The sequence below is a fragment of the Neltuma alba genome, unplaced genomic scaffold (assembly GCF_004799145.2).
Source record: "Neltuma alba isolate B1F8T4 unplaced genomic scaffold, ASM479914v2 tig00010087_pilon, whole genome shotgun sequence".
NCBI lineage: Eukaryota > Viridiplantae > Streptophyta > Magnoliopsida > Fabales > Fabaceae > Neltuma > Neltuma alba.
Window position 1 is genome coordinate 291,756 of NW_021635044.1, and position 22,130 is coordinate 313,885.

Sequence of the window (22,130 nt, forward strand, 5' to 3'; positions counted from 1 at the left end):
CTCGGAACTCTGCTTCAGGCTACAATCTTTTGAACTAATAGAACTCAGTCACATTTTCAAATTATCCAAATTATTTAGCTTCTGCATGACACAAATTCAGACTTTAAAAGTTAATCAAACCATTAATTAAAACTACATTACAACATGCACAAGCAATGACACAAACAATTACCCCCGACAATATTCACCAACCAATATTTACTTACCATAAACAAAGCATGTGAATAAATACTCTATAAATTAAAAAGAATACACCAACATAGAAATTTATGCCAATATAACTAACTTGTTCATTACTGTAGTGCTTGTAGTAAGTTCAAAGTAACAAAAGGATAAAGTTAAATCATCCTCTTGGTGTTCTTTGAGTGCAAAAGGATAAAACCAATAATACTTTTGTTAAATCAAATCAAATTGTCAATTCTCAGTATTCAACAATCACAAATATTTCCTACTTAAATCCATCTACATGACATACCTCATCCATACATTTAACCCCCTTTATCAGATAGCAGAATCAAAATCTTATCCACATTATCAAATGCCCAAGTTTCATAATCAAAATCAAATAATCAAATAATAGGTATAAAAATCAAAATTTGAAATTGAAAAGGGAAAAGAAAAGTGGATATAATTCCATAGTTGATAGATTATCAAACATATAGCCTTCATTCTCCCTAAAAACAGACCGGCGGCGGCTTTTGCTCTCAAACATGAAAGGACATCACGGATTACTTGTGTTTTTTTTTATTATACTACTTGATGCTAAACCCCATCCATAGCATATGTATAACTTACAAAAAAAACCAAGCCATATAAAACACACTGTAAAACAACAACAATAATAGTAACAACACCAGCAAAACCCACTAATTATGAATCATCTTGTTCAGACGAGTCCTGTGGTCATCTTCTTACTATGAAAAAATGAAGGGGTTACATCCTTGATGGTTCCTCTTTATTGCTGCATCACCACCATCATCTATGCATCCCAGTTGCTACCTCCCCACTGCCATCGACAAAGAATGAAAAGGGATCGAAAGAAATACAGTCCAAAATCACCTAATGCAAGTAATATTCGGTCTCTTAGGAGAGAAGGAAAGGAAATAAAAAAGATCATGAGAGGGAGAGATTGTAAAAATTTAAGAACTTTAAAATAGAAGAATTTCTAAGAGATATCTTGCCTCAATAGTTGGCGGCATGCAAGCTATTCACAGAAGAAGACAGCGAAGGCAGAGAACACGAAGTTAGTTGTGAAATTTGAAAGGTTGCAACTGAAAGGAGAAGAAATCAAAGGGAGGAAAATGCACACATATGCGGCTGAAAAGAAGAACAAAAGGGACGACAAGATGGCTGTAGCAATGTACAGAACAGAGGAAGAAGATCTCAACGATTATGGCACACAAGAGTCAATCCCAATACCTATCGGTACTACAATAAAGAATGAAGAGAGTGGGAGGAGTTACGAGGGACTCCTCTAAAACCCACACGATGTTGATCCAAATAGGGAGAGAGAAGAGAATGTAGCAACCATGACAACCATAGCGACGGAGTGAGCTTGCATGCACACCGGCGACGACAAAAGGAAGAGCCACAACTTGAGCAGGGGAGGAAATGAAGTTGCCAGAAAATTAGCTCTCCCCTCTTGTTTTTGTGTTCTGCGAAGAAAATAATGAAATGCGAGAGAAAGAAACATAGATGGAATTTGAATTTTGAATTTGAATCTGAACAGGAAAAAGATTAAAATCATCCATAGGTCATAGAAGAGGGTCGAAAGTATAGAGAGGAGGCACGGAGCCCAGCACGCTGAGTCCTAATTGCTAAATTAAGCCTCTACTATGCATATTGACAGTGATATAGAGCATACATGTTTAAGTTATATGGATTTAAAATTTTTTTTGAAAATGTCAAAAACCTCATATTTCTGTCTCATTAGAAAAACCCAAGTGAACCGAGTATGATCATTAATAAAAGTTATAAATCATTTGGCTTTGGAGTTAGTTTCAAACTTTGATGGACCCTAATCATCACTATGTATAAGAAAGAAGGGTTGTGTGGTTTTGTAGGAATGAGATGAATAGGAGTTTCTGACTTGTTTGGCTAGAAGACAAGTTTCACAATGGAAATCAGAAATTATTTTATTATCAATACTGCGAAATTTAAATTGCATGTAACGGAGACTAGGGTGGCATAACTTAGAGTACCACAACTTGATATCTTTATTTGTCAAAGCAGAAAAAACAGCTTGAGGTTTATTTGGCAGTGATCCCTGAAGATAGTAGAGCCCGTTTCATACCTCAGCATTACCAATCATCTTTCTCAAGGTCAAGTCCTGAAAATTACAGCAATATTTGTGAAATATTACTAAGCAATTTATTTGAGTAGCAACCTTTTTGATAGATAACAGGTTGCATTTAATATCAAGGACAAAACGAACATCTCTTAAAACAATATTCTTAGATATTGTGATAGTTCCAAACCTCATTACTTTTGCATATTGTCCATTTGCCATCTCAACAATTTCATGTATTGAAATTTCAGGAAATTCATAAAACAATTCTTTGTAACCTAAAATATGATCAGTTGCTCCAGAATCCACTACCCAAATATTTTTGGGTTTAGTCTTACCACTAAGAGCACGAGTAAGGGCTATACCTGCTTGTACCAATGTGACCGAGAGGGTAGTTTTCTCACTCATTTTTGCAGGGCTATACCTTAGGACTAGGAGCTCTTTAGTGGTTAAGATTTCACTCTCTGATTCTGTAGTACCAACCATCAATCCTTTTTCTATTTCAGATTAGAAGGCTTGCCATGTAGTTTCCAGCATTTATCCTTGACATGTCCACCCTTGTTGCAGTGGTCACACCATCGCTCTTACTTCTTTCCTTTTGAGTTTCCACGAACAGCCAAAGTTGAGATCTCAGGTGTAGAGGTGACATTCTGGGTCAGCAACTTTGGGTTTTCTTCATGCTTTATCAAGTTGAATGCCTCTTCTAGGGATGGAAAAGGTTGCATACTCATAATGTGACCCTTTATATCTTCAAAGGTGTCATTTAGACCAACTAAGAACTTGTAGCACCTTTCATGGTCAACAATCTTCTTATAGTATAGTTCATCCTTGGTGCAAGCCCATTCATAAACCTCATAAAGATCATTTGTTGCTACAATTTCACCAGTACAGTATAATATTGAGTCACAATTTTATCTTCTTGAATTAAATTTCAAAGAAGACGGTTTACGCGTATCACAGCCACTATATTTTCCCTTGCTGAGTAGGTCATTCTTGCTGAATCCCATATTTCTTTGGCTGATGGTGCAAGTAGATAGCTTTCACTAATTTCTGTCATCATGGAGTTCACCAACCGGGTCATCACCATGGTGTTCTTGGCTCTCCAAGCTGCATATTAGGTACTGTCAGAACCTGGAAGTACTTGATCCAGTCAAATACTGCTCTTTATTCTTTCCTCGAACAAGCATCAACACACTCTAAGACCACTCTGGATAATTTTTGTCATTGAGGTGATGAGTGATTAATACTGTCGAAAGAGAATCTGACGCTGCAATGAGCGTCCCTTGGAACAATGGAGAATTTGTACCAAGGCCTCCTCCTGTTGAACCCGAGCCATGCCCTCGTGAGGTCTCATAGTCCAATGGTGGAGTAGGGTTTCCACCATCAGTGTTGAAGGCTCTTGATTGGCCCATTAGAGCTGATTTGAATGCCATTGATCATTAGACCTATGCTCTGATACCATGAAATTATTTGTGGTAACATCTCTTGATGTATTTCATTGATAGAAACGTGTTACATATATATAGGAAAAAGAAGAGAATTAGATCTGATCTGATCTGTTAAACTCCTCCTATAATCTTGGTGAGAATAATCAAGAATAAATTACAATAAAACTCAATAAATCCTAGCATGATTCTAGGAGATAATGATCCTATCTATGAAAGAAAAACTAGGTCAGCTGCTCATACTTTCAACAATTTTAAACTTTCAAACCCCGCTAACAACAACTTCTTGCTTTTTATCTAAATTCATCCCTTGTTACCTCTCTCTTTCAAAGAGGATTTTTGGGTGCATTGTTTTTATCTACAACGAACATGGTGGGAAACTGGATCCTAGAGCCATTAAATATACTTTTTTGGGCTACTCTTCAAACCAAAAAGGGTATAAATGCTATTCTTCTCTTACAAATAAATTTTATATTACTATGAACATTAAGTTTGTAGAAAACATGCCATATTACCCCAAGTCATCCTCTCAGAGGGAGAACCAGAGAAGTGACTGGATAATTTGTGATCATTCTAGCAGACAGACTATCTTCTTAAACAACCTAGACCTTACGGACCTCAAATCCCTCCTAAAGAACCTACAAAACCAACCAACACCTCCCAGAACACTGCTGAACAAACTTCAAACAATGCTAAAACTACCCTAACCAGATCTGCCATTCATGATACAAATCCCTTTAAACCTCTAAATTCTGTTCATGATCAGATTATGTCAGAAACTATGATAGACAACCTGTTAATGTTACAGAACAACAAAACAGCGAAAACAAACCCATTACTACACCCACACAGCACCATGACTCAACTACTGAGCCAAGTCTTGAAGACCTCCATTGGCTTATCGCTCTAAGGAAAGGAAAGAGAAGCTACACTCAACACCCCATCAATAAGTATTTGTTTTATAGTGAGCTTTCTCTTCACCTTTAAACTTTTGTAGCCGATGTAGAAAGTGTGAAAATTCCTAAAAGCTTCAATGAGGCTATTTCAGACTCCAATTGGAAGCAAGCTATTAAGGAAGAACTAAGAGCCTTACATAAAAATGGAACTTGGAAAATTACAAGACTGCCAAAAGGTAAATCAATAGTAAGTAGCAAATGGGTATTCATTATGAAATATAATCCAAATGGAAGTATAAACAAATATAAAGCACGCTTAGTAGCTAGGTGATTTACTCAAACCTATGGAATGGATTATCAAGAGACCTTTGCACCTTAAGCAAAGATTAATACTATAAATGTTCTCTTATCCCTTGCCTGCAAATTTAAATTGGCCTTTACACCAACTTGATATTAAAAATGTTTTTCTTAATGATGATCTAGAAGAGGTTTATATGGCAATTCCCCTAGGGATGAGAAATCCAAAAATAGTAGGGAAAGTGTGCAGATTGTATAAGTCTTTGTATGAATTAAAATAGTCTCCAAGAGCTTGGTTGGAAAAATTCTCTCAAGCTGTTAAAGGGCAAGGCTATAAGCAATACCAAGCAGATGACACATTATTTATTAAACACTATGGTGACAGACTGACTGTACTCATTGTATATGTTGATGATATAATATTGATAGGTAATGATGAGAATGAAATTGCAAAGCTAAAGGAAAGTCTAGCAACCAAATTTGAGATTAAGGACCTCTTGGTCAGTTAAGGTATTTCCTTGGCATGGAAGCGGCTCGGACGAAAAGAGGGATAGGTGTATCTCAACAAAAATATACACTAGACCTTCTAAGAGAAATAGGGATGTTGGATGCACGACCTGCTAACACTCCTATAGGCTAGATCAAAAGTTGACAATCAAGCCGAATGGAGAAGCAGTAAACAAGGAAAGATATCGAAGGCTAGTAGGAAAACTCATCTATTTGTCCTATACATGGCCTGATATTTACTTCCAGGTTAGTGTGTTTAGTTAGTTCTCAAGTAACCCTCAAAAGGAACACTTGACAATAGTCTACAAAATCCTAAGAAATCTGAAGACAATACCAAGACAAGAGTTATTTTTGCAAAAAGAGATTCCAAAATAATTGAGCTCTTTACAGATGCCGATTGGGCATGATCAAAACAGGATAGACGGTCTACTATTAGCTATTGCTCATATGTATGCGGAAACCTGGTCACTTGGAGGAGCAAGAAGCAACTAGTTGTTTCAAGAAGTTTAGCGGAATCAAAATACAGGGCCCTAGCCCTAGGTATTTGTGAAGGAATACGGCTTGTAAGACTTCTTAAGGAATTAAGAACTGAGGACACCACACCAATAAAAGTTTGTTGTGATAACATCTCCACAATAAAAATTACCAACAATCCCATACATCATGATCGTACAAAACATGTGGAGATAAATCGTCATTTCATTAAGGAAAAGACTGACAAGAAGATAATTGAACCTTGCTACTTACCCTCAAGAAATCAAATTGCAGATGTGATGACAAAGTCCCTAACTCAAGAGATGTTTGAAGGCCTTAGAAAGAGGGGGAGTGTGGGAAAGTGAGCCTGCTGCCAAACGCCCACTAATGAGTGTTTAACCAAACCTCCTAGAATCTCTTAGCAGTAAATAGGTGTATCTCTCGTAATTGTCAAATTGTGACAAAATCTGACTATTATCATTATTCCCTTGTCTTTAGGAGGAATTTAGGGGATGTGATCATATTTGCATTAATTAGGTTTATTCTTTTTACCCTATATATTATGTAAACCCTCATTCAGTGAAATATACAGTGTACTATTCAGAAAATTACATATTTGATACAAGTGATTTTGAGAATTTGAACTTCTTTTAATTTCCTCAAAAAATTTGATGACTACTTGTTTTGTTTTAAATTTATGTTAATTATTTTCTGCAAATTTCTTTGGTCAGTGATATGATTTTTAAAATTTCAGAATGCTCGCATTATGCTTGATGAATATCAAGTTGTGATGCACTCTTCAGATTCCATTGCTCCAGTTGGAATACTTCACCCCTCAGCATTCCATTTGGAGAACAAGGCAGATGCTCAACCTTTAAGGCCACAAGACAATGAACACAAGATGGAGAAACTAGGAAATGTGTTTGAAGTGCATGGTTGCCCTGAAAGACGTGAGGCCTCATGCGGGCCTATAGATGATGTTGCTGGTCTAATTGATGGCTCAAAGCATAAATTTCGATTTTCAAGAACCAAAAACAAGAGTGCATTCTCCATGTGTTGTTGGTTGCAAGATTCATGCAGTGGTCTTAATTCGTAATCTTTTCAATGATTTCAGTAGTCTGTTCCACTTCTACTTTAATTTGTTTTTCTGATAAAAGTAATGTTGGCTAATTTCATTGGAGCAGGTTTGCAGGAAGATCTTGTGGCTGTTCTAGGGAGAATTGAATCACAATTACGGAGTTTTGGTTTTGGCTGGGAGAATGTCCTCTATGTTCATCTTTACATTGATGATATGACTCAGTTTTCCATGGCGAATGATACCTATGTGAAGTTCATAACACATGAAAATTGCCCTTTTGGCGTCCCATCCCGTAGTACAGTTGAAATGCCTTTACTGCGTGTGGGTCTGGGTAGGGCATTTGTTGAAGTTCTGGTGACAAAAAATCAAACTAAAAGGGTTTTACATGTGCAGAGCATTTCCTGTTGGGCACCTAGTTGCATTGGGCCATACAGCCAGGTAATAGTAGTTCTCAGCAGCTCAAGCATGTATTGAAAAACAGCAGGAATGTATGGGTTTATTTCTTTGTAGCATATTGATGCAACACATACTCACACACCTTTGAACTAATGCAAACTGAAATGATTTTAGTGAAGAGGATAGAAAAACAGAGTGAATATGGGAGAGAGGGCGAAGCAGAACTGAGGGAAATGAGGGGGGAACATAGAGAGAAATGAGGGAGGGCGTGGTAGATGCAGAGAGAGAGGGAGATGGCACATAGTAATTATCATTCATCCAAAAGTCTGTCTTTTACAAATGACAGCAAAGTATTTATAGAAGGAGATTTTCTCCTCAAGAAGTAAGCCACTTTTCCTTCCTATGAAGCAAGCTACTAAAGTAACAAGCAGTAAATGTTGACTTTCAAAAAGCTGTAACAAGATAATCTGAAGTTTCTTTCATACTAAGAAAACTAAATATAAGATAGAAAATTCAAAAGGAAAATCATCTTCTGCAATAAAATGATAATTACTATGTGATATCTCCCTCTTTCTCTGCGTCTACCACCTCCTCCCTTATTTCTCTCTATGTTCCCCCCTCATTTCCCTCTGTTCTGCTTTGCCCTCTCTCCCATATTCACTCTGTTTTTCTATCCTCTTCACTAAAATCATTTCAGTTTGCATTAGTTCAAAGGTGTGTGAGTATGTGTTGCATCTTAAAATTGAGTATTAGGACAACTGAAAATAGTTAAAGCATAACAGCTGTTAAAATATTCCGGCTCCGGGCCTATATGTGGCATGCTTATGTTCCTATGCAGTGGCTGAACTGCTGAAGCATCACAATTCATTAGGAGAGATTAGAGAATGCAATTGTGTGTGTAAGCATGTGTGTGTGAAGTTTTCCTTGCAATTTTCATTGACCCCTCAATATCAGGACTGCTGTTTCTCTGTTTGCTGGACTCCGCTTAATTTAAGTTAGATAAATGTCTGCCTTGTTGATTATTTGAATCCTTCAAACATGGATTTTTTTTTTTTTTTGGCTTCATCTTTGATGATTTTGAGGGTGACAGGACTTGAAAGTTAAAGCTAATTTGTAGATGCTCTTGTTTATATATATAAATATATATATATAGGACATTGAATCACAATTTATCATTTAAATAATTTAGACACACTGAAAAGTTATGGCTTTGCTTACTTGTCTCCTTCATATTTTATTTTGTGATTGATATTATCACATCTTAAAATGTTTTCTCATGCAACTTCAATTCTTTCTAATTCTTTTGGTTAGGCAACCTTGCATGAAGGTATACTTCAGATGGCCGGGCAGCTGGGGCTTGACCCGCCTACAATGAACCTTTGTAGTGGAGGCCCAAGTGCTGAACTGGAACAAGCACTTAAAAACAGTGAGGCAGTGTCAAAGTGCTTTAAATGTTCAATTTCAACATCTGCAATTGCATTTGTTATTTACTGTTCTAAACGCGTCTCATCATTGGAGAAACATGAACTTATGGAGAAACAGGAAACTGTCCTCAGGGAGATGAAGATTTCCCCTTCGAGGGAAGGGAACATGCATAAAGCATTAAATCCCATTTTCCTTTATGTCCTTGTTCCTGATCTTCCCAAGAGGTACATAATCCTGTCACTCTCAGGTTTGGGGGAATTTTTGTTTTTGGTTTGGAGAGGAATGCATGCATTTTCACTGGCTTATCTTTGGTGCTTGGCACAAGGTCTCTTTTAGTGAGAACCTGTTATTCGATGAGGAAAGAGACTGGTCATCACTTTGGGTTTCTGCCACAGTGTATTGTTTTGAGCTTTTCATAAATTGTTTTTAGGAATTCTTACCCTCTTGCTAGTTATGGATTCTTCTCATCCTAATAAGTTTTACTCTTATACTAAGAAAGAAAGCTGCTTATGATTTAAGGTTTTTTTTGTGTGTCTTGTACTAGCTTGGTGTTCTCAATATCATTGAATTGTATAGCTTGAAGCTTAAGTATAATCCGTATCTGGTCTTATACTCTAATTAATTCCTTGAATACGGAGTGGGTCTGGAGAATGGACTATCCATTGAATTCTTGTGCCATCAACATCACGTAATCCATGCATTTAGTTGGTTTCACTGTCTGACTTTGCAGAGCTCATGTAGAAGTAAAGCCTATTCTTTATGTTGAAGATGACACAGAGGCAACAATTGAGAATTTAAGCGAAAGATTTGGTTTAAATACAGAGAGTTATTGGGGTTTCAAGCATGAGGGATGGCAGGATTCTTGCATTCAGAAATGTATGGTTCGTGGAAGGATATGCGCGCTTATATTGTCTATTACAAGCGAGACGGCTGTGAAGATATGTTCAGAATCTCTTCCGGTTGATTATGACAATGATGGTCAAGTTTCTGTCTCTAAGGCGCATATGGAAAAAATTTCGAAGTTCTTGGTCTATATACTTGACAAAGCTATGACAGACAATGCTTTCACCTGGGAGGATATCATGGTAACATACCAGTTAAAACTTGATTCTTTCACCCTCCTGACCTCCTGATCATATTTTAAAGTTAAACATTGTGTTTGCTTACTGAACTATACTTGCTCCTTAAAATCTTCTCTATTTTTATGACTACAGGCATATGGATATTATGATTATCCGGTACAAGTTATTTACATTTAAAAGATTTGGTGCATCCTTCACATGACAATTGGAATATACATCCATAGGAATAGTTGATTTAGCAGAAGAGGCTAAGAGCATCAGCAAACTATATGATAGGAACACTACATTTTACCCCCCTGAACTCGGGCTTAATAACGAAGCCAGTACATACTTCAATATGATAATTATTTTCCTGAAATGTAACAAAATACTGCACATTACCCCCTCCACCCAAAAAAATAAAAAACAAGAACAAAAGAAAAAAAAGAAAGAAAAGGTAAAATTAAAAACGCCAGACACTGTTTTAGGAGGTATTTTTTGTTTTTTCATTTCAAATTTCAGGGAGGAGTTTTACTGTGGGTTTAAGCTGACATGCTAAGTTTGCAATCAGGCATTACATTAAGGAAAACATCTACTTTATTTGAAGAATTAGGGTGGGGTCTCAAGAAAAGAAAATAACTACCAAAAAGTCCTAATGACAAGTTAAAAGTTGTTATTCCCTACTCTAAAACTTGTGATTACAAGCTGCTCAGCTATTATTGGGATTTTTTAGTTATTATGTTTCTTTCTTGGGATTTCATTCCAATTCTCTCTACTTTATTCTCCTCCCTCCTCTCCCATCCGAGTCGTGGTCTTAAAATCTATCATATCCTTGCTAGTGCAGAATTTACGCTTCTACATCCCAGCAAGCCTTGAGGTGTCCATGGAGGAAATGGCAGCCTTGTTCAACGAAGCACTTTCAGAACTTGCCGAAATGAGTAAGAAGGCTATTATAAGTGGGGATGAGCCTATTTTCAACATAGTTCCTGTGATAGGTGCTGGAAGGTCGGCTTCATCAATGGATGATGTTGTAACTTGTGAACTGCTAGCTAGGAAATCCTGAGTCCATGTGCTTGCTTTCTGGCCAAAAGTGTCATTCATCTCATTGTTGCAGTTGAGGGGAGCTTGGACTGCAAAGGAAGAGGGTTTGTTTGGTATGCGGTTTTCCAGCTCCCTTGTAAACTGTGTTGTCCTGCTGGCGGGCATTCTCTCTCTTTTTGCTACGTTTAATTTAAAGTTAGTTTAAGGATGTTATGAATATACATGTATCTATGATGCAATATATTTAATTATTTTCATTGATTTCTTTTTTTTCTGCTGGAAATTGTCGTGGATTTCACTAAGTAGAAATATAATACTATCTTCAATTTTTAATATAAGAGCTTATTTATTTTTTTATGGTAGTATTTGTAATAATGGTAATTCTAACTAATACGCTTAATTAACAAAGATATTTTAAAAAAGATGATACTTATTTATTACAAATAACTAACTTAACTAATTTCATTAATATACTCAAATTAGTTAACTAATTTTTATATTAAGGATCGGAGATAATAGATGGATATGTATTTTTATGTGAAAAGTTCTTTAAAACAGAAAAATGAGAAGATGTGTGTGTAATCTTATGGATGTCATTTGACTGATGAATGATGATAGTAACCAGCTTATCGTGGGTTTGTTGCGCGAGGCAAGAAACGATATGAGATAATGGGGCATGAAAGTTTTGCTGTGAATTTTTCAAATTTTAACACAAGAGATTGCAAAAAAATCTTTTAAATTGTTATATGTAGAGTCTGCCAAAAAAGTCAGGCTCAGGTTGGCAGGTGCAGGGTATTCCAGTTCACATTGTTTTGAGCCCACTCCATCATAGGCCAGCTTGCTTTTGTTTTCCTCATGTAATTTTTAATATAGTTAAAATATTTTAACTATCAAATTCCACATGAACAATTGAATATTGTCTTATTCATATCATTCACTTTATATATTTGTGACTATGTGTGTAGTTATATAAAAATCATCGTCTATCTTTTATTTTTCATTTTTTTGTTGTATTATTATAAAAGTCTTTATAAAATTATATAAATATGTGATACTTATATATATACACATAAAATATCTACTTAATTAATTTGGATTAAAAAACTAGTTAAATTAATTATTTATAAAAAAATATTAAAAACATCTTCTTAAATTATAAATTAATCTTCACATTATTTTATTATAACTTACTATTCAAATTCAAGATTCTACGCCTAATTTTAACATTTCAAACTAAGCCTAACCCATATCAATAATAATTTTTTTATTAAAAAAAAAGGAAGAAAAATTGATGCAGGCTTGGTCTAGCACAAAATGCGGGCTCCTTCAGCCTGCACCACCACGGGTTGGTCTATATCCACACTGTCAGTCCGTTTTACCACCTCTAGTTATACTAACATTTATAATTTGATATTGACATATAAAAAATTTACAAGTGATATTCCTAATTTTAACATAGAAGATGAACAAAATTAATTTAAGTAATGCGCATAAAGATTTCACACTCATCTTTCATAATTTCTTTTTAACATTTCAAGTGTTATATGGGCCTTGATCCGTATTGAAATTTGAAACGTTTTCGTTTTAAAGTGTTATTAAATTAATATTGGCCCCGAATTGTCATTCCTCCTAAAGCAATGCGTAATTGATAAGTATTGGTATTTCTATTGTTAAAGATTGTTACTTTTGATTCAACCATTATAAATATGTGTGTGTGTGTATTTTAGATGTTGGTAATTTTTTTATTTTGCTAGGAAATTATTTTTTTAGGGTGAAATAGCATATGATGTTATTTCCTACTAGTATTCAATACTTAAACGCATTTATGGTACATCTAACATGATGTTATTTTCCTGATGCATGCATCCAACACTTTCTAATATTATTTTCCAGTTATGTATAATATTCTAATCTTATTTATGATTTAGGATGCTAGATGTAAATGAAAAATAAGATTAAAATGTTGGAAATATAAAAAAAAATTAGGATGCAAGATTTTTTTTACTTTAGCTAAAATATATTTTCAAATGTTTGTATATATCATTATCACGCTAAAGTTACACAAAATATTGCTGGTCTCAACCCAATCAAAGAACAATTAACTTCAACCTTTTTTTTTTTTTGGGGTATCGACATGTGTTGTTAAATCACTCCACCCAAGAAAAATAGCACATGAAATTCTCAATTTGTTGATCTTTATTTTAAATTCTTCTAATTTAATCATCTGCGCTGGCAACTCCTTGGATCATTATACGGTTGAAGATAGATGGAGTTGAACAAATTTGGTTACTGACAAGTCATCTTAATTAGAGCTAGGGTGAGTTTTGGTCTCCTATTTAGAAAATGAAGTTACTTTATAAGCAGCACCTCTTTATTTGAAAACTTCTAAATAAAGCTTTGCTATCTTTTGGTATCTTGAAGTATCATCATTAATGTTTTTGGTTTATAGTGTCTTTTGGAAGTGTTATGGAAAAAACCTGGGAGTATCGGTCTATCTTTTGTCCCATAACTAAAGCAATTTGGTTTAGAGGTATGTCGATAAAGCTTTTACGTTTTACTTTTGATGCTTTCATTATTTGGATCAAGCAAATTCTCTTATTCAACTTTGTAAAGATAATCGCCTTCACATTGCTCATAGCATCATCCATCTTCTCAACACTATTTGGATGAAAAGAAATTTGGTTCTTCATCAAGAGATGAGATTTCATTAATTTCAACTATTCAAGAATTTAAGTTTGTCAGCTCTTTTTCTGAACTTGCTTTTAAGAATTGCTATAGTGTTAAATCAGTTAACAAATGTACTCGATCTAACAAGGACCTTTAATACTTAGCCGTAATGGATGGGATGTCCTTTTTAAATATAAGAGGAAGATAATTCATTATTGCCAGCCAGTAACTTGTTATTATGGTCAATGTAAAGTCACTTTTTAAAATCAAAAAGTTACTCACCCTAAAATTTTTTAAATCATTACTAGGATAGAAAAGAGAAACAGTTAAATGAAACTACCATAGTAGAAAAAATTCAACTATTTTTAAAAGAAAATCTATGATAGAAAAGAAGCGATTGATAACTTAGAAAGTCGATGCATTATTTTTTTTTTTTTGAGAAATATGGCCAATGCAAATATTGAGTTCCATTCTAATTCTCTCCAAGCTACGCTTTATTAGATTAATTAAATATGGTGTCATCACCCCTCACTGGAGTCTCCTCTTCAAGTGCGTCTTGCATTCGCCAGCTCTTTCTTCTAATGTTTCATTTGTTACCTGGCAATAAATTATTTCTTATTTATAAATTTTTTTTCTTACAGTATTGATGTAATTTCTAAAAAAAGTTTTATTTCTTTTAATATTACTAGTATAATTATCTGACCCTTTGTAATAATTAAACCTTTTTAAATTCTCTTTTTTAATATATCATTTTGTCCTGGTTAAAAAGAAGTTAATACCGTTACAACTATGATATGTGAAATATTATTAATGATATAATATAATTATGAAGTGTTTTTTTGCCAACAAATTATAATATAATATAATTGTTGTGCTCTCCCAGTCCTTAATGTAAGAACTAATTGTTAAGTTGATTTTGATTTTAAATGTATGACCTATATCTTATATTTATCAATTGTTTTTAAGTTACCCTTATTGATACCTTTTTCCATCATAATCAAGTAGGAGAGAGAATGAGGATATCAAAGAAGATAATTATAGTATTTTAGGAAAAACATGTTATATTTTTTATAATTAACTAATTTATCTAATTTTTTTAATCTAATCAAATTAGTTAAATAGATTTTATATTAACGATCAAGGAGTAATTATATTAGACAAAAAAATACATATACTACTTTTAATCCTTAATATAATAGTTAGTTTGACATTTAATTTGATCCTAAATATAAGATCCTAATTCACTTTATCTCTCATATTTATCCATTTTTCTCAATATAGTCTTTGTAGTAATCGCAGATGTTAAAAGTTTTATCAAATAGTAATTTTAGCTAATATATATTATTGGTAAAAATAATTTAGAAAAGACAGCACCTACTTATGAAAAATAATTAATTTAACTAATTTTTTAATCTGTTTAAATTAATCAATTAGAATAGTACTACTTCCGGTCCTTAATATAAAAGCTAGTTGACTAATTTGAGTAAATTAAGAAAACTAGTTAAGTTAGTTATTTGTAATAAATATGTGTTGTCTTCTCCAAAATATCCTTGTTAATCAAGTATATTTGCTAGAACAACTATTATTATAAAAACTATTTGGGAAAAAATAGATAAATATGAAAGACAAAATAGATTGAGATCTTATAATTAGAATCAAAATAAAAATCAAACAAGTTCTTATATTAAAAATAGAATGGAGGTAATAGTAAGTTGTACATGAGAAAAATCAAAAAATATATCCCGGATCTTTTGATAAATGACGTTGCTTCTTATACGAGAAAGGAAAAATTAATATGTGAGTCTTTATAGTTTTATTAAATCTTGAATTAGGTCCTTTCAATTTTTTTTTATCTAACTCCTTATTTTGGATTTCTCCTCCGGTATTCCAGGGAAATAGGCATTTTTCAGCCGTGACAACGTCCCCAGACTAATCCGGATCGAAGGCTTGCAAGGAACCTTTCGGTCGGCGTCCTCTGGCCCCTCAGGGTGCTGCATTCTCACAGCTCGAACTCGAGACCTGTGGTTAAGCTAGGACAGCCCCAGCCAGCTGACCTAACCCCTCGGGGTTTATCTAACTCCTTATTGTTTGCATAGTTTTAATCTTAATCCTTCTGCCATACATCATTAGGGGCGGTCAGGTGTTGTCACGGCTTCTTCAGGTCACTTTCTCCTATTCTCCTCCCTCATCTTCTCTCTCCCTCCCTTCCCCACTCAGGCGAATACAATTATCTCTATGAAAGTCCATGCACTCTCGCCCCCACTATTGTATTTATCAGTGAAAGCTAATAATGCCCTTCTCGTCTTCCTCCACTTTTGCCAAGCTTGCCTCCCATGGTGATTGATAAATCCTCCTCCATTCTCAATAGAGAGAAGGACAAAGAAGGTAACAGTACTACCATGCCCACAGTTCCAGTAACAAGACAAATCATACCCCCCAAACATCTCAAAAAAAGCCAACCCCACAATTAAAAAAATTCCAATTCTCCTTCCATATTTTCTCTGCAATATATACTCAAATCCGTCCTCATTGCATCCTCCAGCCCCCTCTCTCAATCATGCGTACTGTTTCATATGCTTCACCAACTGCAGAACATGCAAAATGTAGAAGACTAAGAAGCCATCTTGGTTGTCCCATTCAAGAAGTAAATCTAAACCCGAGCATCCCTTCCATAATCAAGTTCATTTGCTGCAAATCAACCATTTCATCTCTTCTTCTGTCTACTGTATGGCATTGACTCTGCAAGAATGGAGGAGAAAGAGAAGGGTGTTATTATAGGAAGTGAGAAAGAATTAAAGACGATGATGGTAGAGAGAGTGAGAGAGAGCACATGAACTGGGTGAGAGATAAAGGTGTTTGACTTAGCGGCAGAGGGAGGGAAAGGGAAGCTGAGGGAGGAGATGACGGCACCTAACGGTGTTACAATAGAAGGATTAAATTAAAAACTATGCAAACTATGAGGAGTTGATTAAAAAAAAACTGTAAATGTTATAAATATTATATATATGTGGATGTCCATAACCCTTGATTTTTAGGATTTTTCATAGGATTCTTGATCTTTGAATGTCTCAAACCCATAACCCCCCAATAAATGATTTTAGAGGAGTTTTTCATGTTTATTGTTATTATTCCCTTGTTCATTTTTTTGTAACTCTTGGATTAGACTTTTATAGTTTGGACCTATAAATAGAAGCTATATACAAGGTATTTGTACCTATATGTGTATGAGAAATACTCCTTGTTTTCTCTCTTAATTCTTGTTTTGTTATTCTCTTTCTACTCTCTTTCTTATTTTCATAACATGTTATCAGTACGAGTTTGCTCTGAAGATTTGAGGTATGCCTTTTGTAAATTAATGTATTTTTATAGTATATGATAATAATCTCTATTAACTTTCTCTTACTCAATCATTCTTTTTATCCTTTTATCATGTGTAATTTTGATTTTCTATATATTTGCTATATATTATGTTATTTATTAATTTATTCCTTCTATACATTTTAATTCTATTATCTTCCCATTGTGATATTGTGTTATTTATTTTATTTATTTTTTAATACTTCGTGTTCTATTGTTTGTTTACATATATCTGTTTGGTTTATATTATGTCATTTTATATCTATCACAGTATTATATATATGATTATATAATGTTATTTATATTTGATTACGAATTTGCATTTATTTAATTTATTTTATTATAGTATTATTTTAATCTTATTTTATTGAATGGATAGAAGCCGTAATACTTTTGATCTTGTTATTAGATGACTAGAAGTCATATTACTTTTGCAATTGTTCTTCTGTAAGGACACTATGGGTACCTTTAAATGGCATGACAAGAAAAATCTATGGCACTTTGATGATCTAATGGTGACAAAAATTAAAGCCTTGAAGGCTACATGATGACAAATATCAAAGCCTTGAAGGCTAATGGTTCAAATATCAAATGGCATAAAAAAAACTTTATTTGAAAGATTTTTACTATAGTCCTAAAAACTAATATTTGAAAAAAATTGATTATGTGCTATTGAAAGCAAAGAACATGTCTGTAAGAGTGATAAAGAGCATGACTACATTGTACTGTTGGAGTTACTAATTGAAGAGCAATAATCTTTGGTCTTAGCTATTGAACTATAATTAAAGAGATATTGATACCCCTATAGTCAAAAACAGTTATGAGCAAATGTTATAATATGACCAGAAGTCATATTGACAAATATATGTACCAATCCATTAAAAGTAAATGTTAAAATTAGTTATGAAATTAAAAGATCAGCCATATAGACAAATATATGTACCAATCCATTAAAAGTAAATGTTAAAATTGGTTATGATATTAAAAGACCAGGAGATATTATAAAAAGTATTAAACAAATCATGATACCCAAAGCAATGTGTTATGAAGAAATATGCTCAAAGTAGTTAAAGTTGAAAAATATAATTATAAGCCTAGAAGACTATATCCAGAAGATTGATTGGTAAAAATATATTATTATAAGTATTTGATATTGAGATATCGATAATAAATATTCCAAGAGTGGTGTGAAACAAAATATACCAAAAAGTAGTTATTGGTCATTTTGAAATATTAATTTATTTATTTTACCAATTTATTTTTATATTAATAGAATAACCTAAAAGATGGTCATATTATAATATTGATATTTTATTGTGCTATTTGTATGCAAATTAAAGAAATGATATATTATTCATATCTTGTTCATTTATATCCTATTCATATCATCTTATTTAATATTAGTTTGATTGATTTATTATGATTTATTGATAATAAATTTTATTATTAGCATTTGAAGTTATTTTGAATTTGACTAAATAAGAAATTAGTTGAGAAAGAAAAATTAAGCATTCATATATGTACATATTTTTTTAAATGACATATTTTGAGTATTGCAAATTAAATAAATAATATATATTAATGTTAAGAAATTTTAACAATAAGTTAAATTTTACACTTTATTCTCAAAAAGTTTATTTTAAAAGATCTTCTACATTTGTGTTTTTTTTTAATTATATGAGTTTGTTTATGAGAATAAATTAAGCACATGCAAATAATAATTATAGTTTAAAATATTATGATTGTTGGATTAATTCAAATATTATTTAATTCTTTAAGTTCATACATTTTGAAAAAGTATAAAAGAAAATTGTATATCTACAATTAAATTATTTTTTGTTGTGACATTTGAAAGAAAAAATCATATATTTATGTCACATTTGAATTGAGCGAATGGAAAGTTATTTAACTTTATAAGAAAATTTATTATAAATATTTGATATTAATTTTGATTGCTTGGACAAAATCATCTTTGCAATATATGTAAATTCTATATATATTACAAGTTAAACTTATGATACTTATAACTATTTATTATTATATATTACGATGTTATTAAGATGAATTTGTCTCCTTATTCTTCTCAAATTACATAGTTCCTGAAGAACTATATGTAAAAATATTAATATAGTTCATGAAGAACTAATACATATTTTTCTTTATGGGTAGATAAAGAATTAATGGTAAAAAATATGACTTATTGATCTATATTAGAACTTCGGTTTTTAAAGAGTCTGAAAAGTAATAGCCTAATCGAATTAAAATCCATAATTATATATAAACTAGGAAGTACTTGGACTTCCAAGTGATAGAAGTTATTAGCCTATTATATGCTAGTCACTGTTTTTGAAATACATGAATAAGGAAAACATGTTTTTATGACTCACACTTGAGGGGGAAACTATTGAAATACAAGTGTGAGTTGATGTTGGATAGAGCTGTACTAATATGAGAAACTTGTTACAGTAAACCAGAAGTTTACTTGCCCAATTAAAGTATAGTTGGGGTGGCTTGTTTGATTATAATAAATAATATATATGATGTAACAAATTATTGATGATTATGTATCGACATTCATTGAAGAACCAAAAGATTCTTTATGAATAGCCAACATATTATATGATCCAAGAATTTATATGCTACTTATTCTTCATAAAAAATTGATTAAGTTGATATAACTAATTATGATGTAGAATGGATCTTTACATTTCTGGAAATATATCAAATTTAGAGATATAGGCCCATACAAATAGCATATAAACCATGCAAGTATTCAATAAATTTGATAGATGTATCTATAATATAGTTATATGTGTTATTATTAGGTTGCAGCGTAAATTTTGCAAGACTAATTGAGTAAATCATTATATATGTTGAGTGCACATTTCCAGAAAAGTGTGATCCAAAAAATTTATATAGCAAATACCAGTGAATTTATATCTTAGCTTTTGAATGATTATCCTATATTTATTAGAAAATTGCTGAAAAGCCTACTTAATAGAATGATCTAGTAGAATAATTTATTATAGCCTCCAGAAGTAGCTAGATCAATACTTTTGAGAACAAGATCTTCATTTCAATGTTGGTATATTTGATTTGACATTTTATAGCACTTATACATATCAAGCCAACAAATTCTTCCAATAAAAATTAGCTTTTGGTCAAGAGCCTAATATTTTTATTTTAAAAGTTTAAATGTGCAATATTTATTACTATCAGCCCACCACAATGCACATAAATGAATATTAAAAAAAAAGTTGGGATATATGTTGAGAAAGAATCTCTTTCTTGTCTCTAAATAAAATAAAAGGATGTTTCTAAATGAAATAAATGAATTTAGGGGACTTATATGGTATGATCAATGAATTGTTATTCGACAAAGTTTTTTCAATATGAATAAAGTTTTCCCAACATGAAGGGGAGAGATTGAGTAGCTGGAAAAAATAACATATAGAATGCATTATTATTATCAAGTATAGATCCTCAGATATATGATGGTATGAACCAGAAGTTCATCAAAGAATACATTCATGAGATATTATAAAATATCTGCCAAATGCTATTACTGACCTAATTAAGTGAGTATTACTAAATCTCATATTCCAGCTAAAAATACTTCAATTAATATAAATAAAAGTGAGACATGCCTGAAGTATGAGGGATTAATTGATTCCAATATAATTATATTGGATTAAAAGGAGCATGAAATTTAGAAGTCATATTAAGAAGGCATGCGCTCTAGAGGAGTGCCAAGATATAACTTATTGAAAAAAAAAGCTCCAAAAGAGGTTCAGGTACTTGAAAAGTAATGAAGAGATCTCAATAAGTTATGTCACAAGAGGAAAAATGGAACAAAAAAGATAAAGTTGTCGACAATGTTTTTTATAATAATATCACGTGATTTTAAAAAAAATCTTATATGAAGATAGAAATTTGGCCAAAAGCAAAAGGAAAAGAGAAAAGATACAATGGAAATATAATTATTATTTTAATATGTGAAAATTATGGACATACAGTTCAAACACATTAAATACAAAGTTATTACGTGACATATGAATATTTCTGTGAAAATAAAGCATTTTACAAAGGTCCAATGATTATGATTAGGCATAATATTTTGTGGTTGATGCAATAATTTTTGCATATATTACTAGTTTGACAGTATATGAAAAATAAAATATGCATTTGTTAGATATCGTTATAGCTTATGTATGTGGCTCACTAAATAATGAAGTTTACATTAGAATTTTTTAAGAATTTAAAATGCCAGAAGCATATATATGTATATGTGTGTGTGTGTGTGTGTGTGTGTGTAGAGAGAGAGAGAGAAGAAAAGCATCCAATATTTGAAATATTATGTTGATTAAGATAATTTGAGTATACATATTTAGCTCAGAAAAATGTTTTAGAAAATAAATAATTTTGTATCTTACTTGACGCGTAGATCAAATTATTGAATGCATCAATGATTGCAAAATAATTGATTTTTGTTATGATAATTTTGTTTGCAAAATATATTCAACTAAATAGACTAGAAGTCCCATATATTTATTCTATAATAATATTTACATATATTATCAATATTATGGTAAAGATAAGTTTCTACAGGTATGCATGTGAATAACGAAACTAAGATTGAATATGTAGTTCTATAAAATTATTACGTGATATCATTTTGTTTAAATTAAATTAATCATGTCAAAGCAAGATATATTATAGTATTTTTCAGAATAACCTTTCTTTGCAGTTTTCTTAGTGCAAGTGAAGAATATATTGATAATTCCACATATCTAGAAGATATGTTAGAGGAATACATTTCAATATAATTTAATGATGACATACTGTGCATAGTTCAACTAAAAAGAAGATATCTTGAAAAAGCATTGGACAACTTGAGAAATTAGTATACTCTCTTATGATAAAATGATAGAGAGTAATGCTGTTGACAGGGGGAGTAAAAGTGATATTGTCATTAGGGGGAGTAAAGATCATGCTATACTCTTTTCCCTTAGCAAGGGTTTTAACGAGATAGCTTTAATATATATTGTGTATTCTTTTTTCTTTACTAGGTTTTTTTTGTCCCAATAGGTTTTTCTTAGTAAGGTAAAAAATGAGGCATGATATTTGTTCTGGACATCCAAGGAGAAATGTTATAAATGTTGTATATATGTGAATGTCCATAGCCCTAACTCGTAGGAT

General features: G+C 32.2%; 1 protein-coding gene across 3 annotated transcripts in view; it reads left to right on the forward strand.

Annotated features, from left to right (window-relative positions):
- LOC114754137 (diphthine--ammonia ligase) overlaps positions 1-11,242 on the forward strand; it is a 30,294-nt gene extending 19,052 nt beyond the window's left edge. For 2 of the 3 annotated variants that reach the window (XM_028942897.1, XM_028942899.1), the window contains 5 exons: positions 6,661-6,988; positions 7,091-7,422; positions 8,692-9,029; positions 9,536-9,890; positions 10,711-11,242. In XM_028942897.1, coding sequence (XP_028798730.1) covers positions 6,661-6,988; positions 7,091-7,422; positions 8,692-9,029; positions 9,536-9,890; positions 10,711-10,929 — 1,572 coding nt within the window. In that variant the 3' untranslated portion in view covers positions 10,930-11,242. Of the gene's footprint in view, positions 1-6,660; positions 6,989-7,090; positions 7,423-8,691; positions 9,030-9,535; positions 9,891-10,705 lie in introns of all 3 variants that reach the window. The other variant, XM_028942898.1, reaches the window with a different exon arrangement.
- Positions 11,243-22,130: the final 10,888 nt, after the last annotated feature.